The 7,500-nt window shown below is 46.0% G+C and overlaps 1 protein-coding gene across 1 annotated transcript in view; it reads right to left on the bottom strand.

The window, feature by feature from the left end:
• Window positions 1–7,500, bottom strand: part of mdga2a (MAM domain containing glycosylphosphatidylinositol anchor 2a) — a gene marked incomplete at its 5' end in the record, with an annotated part of 29,236 nt that overhangs the window by 20,536 nt on the left and 1,200 nt on the right. Inside the window, 4 exon segments of the mRNA XM_080512564.1 lie at window positions 1–104; window positions 2,043–2,175; window positions 4,294–4,490; window positions 6,870–7,044. The exon segment at window positions 1–104 is cut by the window's left edge and continues 169 nt beyond it. Of these exon segments, the coding sequence (XP_080368690.1) occupies window positions 1–104; window positions 2,043–2,175; window positions 4,294–4,490; window positions 6,870–7,044 (609 nt within the window).

Raw genomic sequence — 7,500 nt, 5'->3', positions numbered from 1 at the left:
CGCCGGGGGAGGGTCTCCGCCCGACGCCACGCACACGAGTGTGACGGTCTCCCCGGGGTTCACCACCAGGGGGTCGTCCAGGTGGAGCTTGATAGAGGGAGGAGCTGAGGAGGAACAAAAAAACACTTCATCTTCTATTGACCTTTGACCTCCGTCGCCACCTGCTGGTTGTTTTTGGGGAAGTCACGCTTTTAGGCCCAGAACACTCAGACTCTGGGAAGAAACAATAAGAGATTGGCTGGTTTTACTTTTTATTTTTTCAGAAAACAGTATTTCATTAATTCAGAAAAACAGCCATTGTTTTTAAATAATTAATTTTATCTCATAATTCTGAGATAATTATCTAATTGATTCATAAAAACAGAGCCAATTTTATTTTTTATCATTTATTTTATCTAATAATTCTGAGATAATGATGTCATTAATTCATAAAAACAGAGCCAATTTTATTTTTTATCATTTATTTTATCTCATAATTCTGAGGTAATTATGTCAGTAATTCAGAAAAAGAGCCAATTTTTTTTTAATCATTTATTTTATCTCAGAATTCTGAGATAATTATGTCATTAATTCAGAAAAACCGGGTGGATTTTATTTTTTTCATGCGAACGCAAAGTCAGATTTGTAGTCATCAAACTGTGTTTACGTTTCGCTGACAGACGCCATCTTTGGGGAAACCTGCCCGCAAGGGATTCTGGGACATCAAAGAAGGCGTTCGTGGCGGCTCCAGCCAAAACATCAACATTTGACCAATTCGGGGTGAAAGATAAAAAAAAAATTCAGACTTTCAAGATGTTCCGCAAAATGTAAAAGTAGGAAACTAATGAGGAATTTCCTTCAGAAGCAGACGAACGTCAACAAATAAAACTAAAATGTTGTTGGATTCTGGAGGAGCAACTTTAGTCTGGATGACGTGAAAACACACGTTTCTTTTCCCACAAACAGTCGAAAGGAGCTTCAATATTCAACATCCTGATGTTTTTAATCAAACATCTGGAACGAAAACAAAAGTTTACGACGTGCGGTTCACTTGGAAGGTTTGTGTGCAGACTTTTAGTTGTCCTGGACTGAAATTGTGGCATAAAGGTGTGTGTGTGTGTGTGTGTGTGTGTGGCTGGATGCAGAAAAATCACGACAACGAGGTAAAAATAGCAGAGTGGCCCTCTGTTCGCATGACATCATGTAAATCCCATCAGCCCCCGGGGCGGAGCGGCGGGGATCCACTGTACAGGTCAGACATCCTTTATTCATGACTCACACACACACACACACACACACACACACACACACACACACACACACACACACACACACACACACACACACACACACACACGCACACGCGCAAATAAAAACACCAAAGCCCCCCAGAGTGATTGTAAAATATTCAGCAGGTCAGAAAAATAAAAAGTTTCTCTTCAATAAAACAAATAAATGAAAAACTAAATGTTAACAATTGAAGTATAAAAAGCACAAAGAGGAGAACTCTCCCTTTTTTTTTTTTTTTAAACCGGCACAGAATTATTACATCCGAATGGTGACGTAAAGCTTTTCACAGACGGTCAAAAGACGTTTTTTTTTGTTTTTTTTCAGGGTTCAAACTTACTGTGATGAAGTCATATTTTATATTTTAGTTAAAAAAACAGTTTAAGTGATTAAAGTTGATGGACTGGTTTCCATCTCAGATTTAAATTTCTGTGTAAAAAATGATCATTTCTTTTTACCTTCCACTGATATTTAGAATATTTCATTTTAAGCAGTGATTTATTCCGCAGGGAAACAGGAAATTGAGCTTTTACTCAGTTTTGTTCTGCGTTCTTCTGCGTTCCGTCTGTTTTAACCGACACGTGGAGGTCAAACTACCGACGTGACGAACGTTCCCAGTGGAGTTACTGACGAGGCAAGAAGTTTAAAACTTTTAAAAACTTTAAAAACACACCGCGACTCTTTCATGGCTGGTTGTTTCTCCTGGTGTCCACCAGCAGGGGGCAGTGAAGCCTCGACTAGTGTGTGTGTGTGTGAGTGTGTGTGTGTGTGCGTACCCGTCCTGTTGCTCAGGCTGAAGTGTGCGTTCTTGTCCGTGATTCCACAGACGCTCCTGACGGAGGCGCTGCAGGTGTAGTCGGCGTAGTCCTGCGGTCGGAGGTTCTTCAGCTTCAGGATCTTCGTTTCTCCCTGAAAATTGAATAAAAAACAAATCAAAAAAACTACCAGTGTTGTGTGTGTGCGCGTGCATGTGTGATGACTCAGCAACCAGGCGTCACGCTGGAGCCTCCGGTTCGATTCCCGAGCGCAGTTTGAGTTTCTCCCTGGGTGTCTTGAAGATTACTCTCGAAATGCGCTAACTAACTAACTGACTAACTATAACTGACTAACTGACTTGATGACTGAGTAGTAAACTAACTGACTGGTCGAGGCCAGTGCTAGTAGCTAGCCTCAGTTAGCCTGAGTGTGGCTCGCTCCGAGCACAGGTAGAGGCCAGTGCTGCCCCCTACTGCACAGGGGAGGTATTACAGTTTACACGTCACACCGCTTCACGTTGATGAAAACATTTATTAATTCTCCTCCTCCGTTCTCCACCTGCTCCTCTTCCTTCCTCCACCTGCTCCTCCTCCTCCTTCCTCCACCTGCTCCTCTTCCTTCCTCCACCTGCTCCTCCTCCTTCCTCCACCTGCTCCTCTTCCTTCCTCCACCTGCTCCTCCTCCTCCTTCCTCCACCTGCTCCTCTTCCTTCCTCCACCTCCACCTGCTCCTCCTCCTTCCTCCACCTGCTCCTCCTCTTCCTTCCTCCACCTGCTCCTCCTCCTCCTTCCTCCACCTGCACCTCCTCCTCTGTTCTCTACCTGCTCCTCTTCCTTCCTCCACCTGCTCCTCCTCCTCCTCCCTCCACCTGCACCTCCTCCTCTGTTCTCTACCTGCTCCTCCTCCTTCCTCCACCTGCTCCTCCTCCTCCTTCCTCCACCCTCTCCTCCTTCCTCCACCTCCTCCTCCTCCATTCTCCACCTGCTCCTCCTCCTCCATTCTCCACCTGCTCCTCCTCCTCCGTTCTCCACCTGCTCCTCCTCCTCCATTCTCCACCTGCTCCTCTTCCTTCGTCCACCTGCTCCTCCTCCTCCTTCCTCCACCCTCTCCTCCTTCCTCCACCTCCTCCTCCTCCTTTCTCCTCCTGCCTCCCAAACACTCTCCCTCTCATCTCCTCTGGCGGCTCCCAGCTTCCTCCAGCTCCGGGCAGATGAGATGAGATTAGATGACATTTAAATGGGATGTTTGTGCAAAAGGGGAAGCCGATGTTTTGGCTGAGGAGGAGGAAGACGAGGAGGAGGAGGAGGAAGAGGAAGAGGAGGAGGAGGAAACAAGTTCCCCGTGGCTCTGAGCAGTGGTGTCAGGAAGAACGAGGACGAGTCCGCGGCTTCACAGTCGACTGTGTTTCAATATGCGTGATCACATGACCTCCTGTATTTCTGTTTGAATCCAGTTTGAACCAGTTTGAACTGGCTCTGATTGGTTAACCAGTTTAAATGTGTCTCAACTGTGTTAAATTGGTTCTGACTGGTGTGAACCGGTTCTGACTGGTTTAAGCACATTTAAATGTGTTCCGACCAGTTTAAACCGGTTCTGACTGGTTTAAAGCCATTTAAATGTGTTCTGACCAGTTTAAACCAGTTCTGACTGGTTTAAAGCCATTTAAACGTGTTCTGACCAGTTTAAACCGGCTCTGACTGGTTTAAACACATTTAAATGTGTTCTGACTGTTTTAAACTGGTTCTGACTGGTTTAAACACATTTAAATGTGTTCAGACCATTCTAAACCGGTTCTGACTGGTTTAGACTGGTGTGAACCGGTTCGGACTGGTTTAAGCACATTTAAATGTGTTCAGACCAGTTTAAACTTGTTCTGACTGGTTTAAGCACATTTAAATGTGTTCCGACTGTTTTAAACTGGTTCTGACTGGTTTAGACTGGTGTGAACCGGTTCGGACTGGTTTAAGCACATTTAAATGTGTTCAGACCAGTTTAAACCGGTTCTGACTGTTTTAAACTGGTTCTGACTGGTGCGAACCAGTTCAGACAGGTTTAAGCACATTTAAACGTGTTCAGACCAGTTTAAACTGGTTCTGATTTGGTGTAAACCAATTGAAGCATGTTCTGGCAGGTTTAAACTGGCTGTGGCTGATGTAAACCAGTTCAAACTGGTTCTGACTGGTTCTGTCCGTGAGAATGAAGTCAGTTGTTCCTCAGACCTGCACCAAGAGAATGAAGGGGGCGGAGCCTGACCTGACGGGGGCTCCTCACCTGTGTGAAGAACGGCTCGTAGATCTCCACGCCGGCGTCGGAGCCCTGGGACAGCGCCTCGCGGCCCCTCCTCCACGTGTAGAGCACCGGGGGGTTGGAGTTCGCCACGCAGCGCAGGAAGACCGTCCTCTCAAAATAAAAGTGCTCCTTCGACTCCCCGACGCTCTGATGCACCGTGATCACCGGGTCGTCCAGGTCTGAGGAGGACGAGGGAGGAGGAAGAGCGGACGCCGTTAAATGAGCTTTGATGTCGACCGGCGTGAGAAAAGCAGATTTACAGTTTGTCTTGTTCGTAATGTGAACAAGAGCAGCCGTAATCCTTTAAAGGCTACAAAATAAAATCCGGATGTGGTGAAAAGTTTGACAAAATCCACGTAATAGTTTTGTAATCTTGCCAACAGACCAAAAAAAAAAAAAAACAACACAAAATCAACAAGTGTTTATTAAGAAAACACAGACTACACTGCTCTATGTGGAAAATGTTTTATTTATTTACTTCCTGTTTACCACCAGCTTACTTCCTGTTTACATCCTCTATACGTCCCTCTACTTCCTGTTTGCTACCCATTAACTCCCCTTTACTTACTATTTGCCCTCTATTTACTTCCTGTTTGCTTCCCATTTGCTTCCTGTTTACTTTCTGCTTACTTCCTGTTTACATCCTCTATACTTCCCTTTACTTCCTGTCTCATTAGCTCCCCCTTACTTACTATTTGTTTTTATTTATTTCCTGTTTGCTTCCCATTTGCTTCCCATTTCCCTCTAGCTTACTTCCTGTTTAAATCCGCTATACGTCCCTTTATTTCCTGTTTGCTTCCCATTTGCTTCCTGTTTACTTCCCTTTACTTCCTGTTTGCTTCCCATTAACTCCCCTTTACTTACTATTTGTTTTTTGTTTACTTCCTGTTTGCTTCCCATTTGCTTCCAGCTTACTTCCTGTTTACATCCTCAATACTTCCCTTTACTTCCTGTCTCATTAACTCCCCTTTACTTACTGTTTATTTTTTATCTACTTCCTGTTTGCTTCCCATTTGCCTCCTGTTTACTTCCTGCTTACTTCCTGTTTACATCCTCTATACTTCCCATTACTTCCTGTTTTCTTCTAATTAACTCACCCTTTAATTTCTATTGACTTCCTGTTTGCTTCCCATTTGCTTCCTGTTTACTTCCAGCTTACTTCCTGTTTACATCCTCTACACTTCCCATTACTTCCTGTTTTCTTCCCATTATCTCCCCCTATACTTTTACTTTTACTATTTGCTTTCTATTTACTTCCTGTCTCCTCGCTGCGTTACGTTGGACTGTCGGTGACTCACTCCCTGTTTGCAGTGAAACATTTTACGCCTCTCATCTCTACTAAACGGGGGGGTCACTCTTCCTGTGGGGGGGGGCAGTTACTGCTGAGCCGGGGGCAGCTGCACCGGTCAGCTGACCTCTCCTGGCCAATCAGGCGCCGCGAAATTAACGAGCGCAGTTATAAAGCCGCCAGCAGCTGACAGGCTGAAGGTGCTGATTCACTGTCCACGGGGAGACACCACACACACACACACACACACACACACACACACACACACACACACACACACACACACACCACACACAGTGGAACAATAAAACCAGGAAAAAATGCGACATGGAATCAATGATTAAAAACGATGTTAATAATAGATAAACAATAATAAATATTAACAATAATAAATAAAACATCATGAACAAAAAAAAATGATACAAACAATATCAAAGGAGCATCACTGATTCCGCCTGCCGGCTTCTCCCATCATGCACTGGGACTGATGGTGGCAGGAGAGCCTCCTGCTGCTGCAGTGTGTGTGTGTGTGTGTGTGTGTGCGTGTGTGTGTGTGTGTGTGTGTGTGTGTGTGTGTGTGTGTGTGTGTGTGTGTGTGTGTGTGTGTGTGTGTGCCCTGAAGGCAGCACTCAGTCGTGGTGTGTTCAGGTACCACTTAAAGTCTCCGTGATCACAAACGTCCTCCAGGACATTAAAGCTTTCAAGAAGCTCAGAGAAGAAACACAAGCTGAGGAAGCTGCTGCTTTATCCCAGTCTAACTCGGTTTAACCCAGTCTAACTGTTTAACCCAGTCTAACTCGGTTTAACCCAGTCTAACTCGGTTTAACCCAGTCTAACTCGGTTTAACTCAGCCTAACTCAGTGTAACCCAGTCTGACTCGGTTTAACTCAGTCTACCTCGGTTTAACCCAGTCTAACTCGGTTTAACTCAGCCTAACTCAGTGTAACCCAGTCTGACTCGGTTTAACTCAGTCTACCTCGGTTTAACCCAGTCTAACTCTATTCAACCCAGTCTAACTGTTTAACCCAGTCTAACTCTGTTTAACCCAGTCTAACTCGGTTTAACTCAGCCTAACTCTGTTTAACCCAGTCTAACTCGGTTTAACCCAGTCTAACTCGGTTTAACTCAGTCAAACTGTCTAATCCAGTCAAACTCGGTGTAACCCAGTCTAACTGTTGAACCCAGTCTAACCCAGTCTAACCCAGTCTAACTCTGTCTAACCAACTTGAATGTCTGCGCGACGCCCGTCGTCATGCCGACGCGTCCTTACAGTAGACGTCCACTCGGATGGAGCGTATGGCGGGCGAGCCCAGCCCGTTCTCCGCCTTGCAGTAGTAGCGCCCCCCCTGGTGGCGGCTGATGTTCTCGATCTTCAGCGTCTCGTTGTGCAGCGAGGCGTCGCCCGGCCGCTCCGCCGCGCCGCCCGCCGTCTTGGTCCATCGCACCTGCAGGGGGCAGCGCAGGGCGGCGTGAGGTCACAGGTCAGGACGGGGTTAACGGCACCGAGGACCACCAGGAGAACCACAGGTTGAACCAACAGAGGAACCGCCAGGAGTGTGTGTGTGTGTGTGTGTGTGTGTGTGTGTGTGTGTGTGTGTGTGTGTGTGTTGTCCAGCCTCTGGGGGAGATTTGCCCTCTTTCAGCATCTGCTGGTCAGTTTTCTATCCGTCTGTCATCCTGCACAGGCACACACACACACACACACACACACACACAACACACACCGCACACACACGCACACACACGCACACACACACACACACACACACACACACTCACACACACACACACACACAAACACTAACTGCAGTAAATCACCTAAGAAAGATTTAGGCCGATTATTTTGATTAACTGACATCAAATTTGTGCGTACGATGAAAAGGATAAAACATATTCAGGTT

The sequence above is a fragment of the Blennius ocellaris genome (assembly GCF_963422515.1).
Source record: "Blennius ocellaris genome assembly, chromosome: 17".
Classification (NCBI taxonomy): Eukaryota; Metazoa; Chordata; class Actinopteri; order Blenniiformes; family Blenniidae; genus Blennius; species Blennius ocellaris.
Note: the sequence above shows the minus strand (reverse complement) of the source record. Positions and strands in the feature narration are given on the sequence as shown.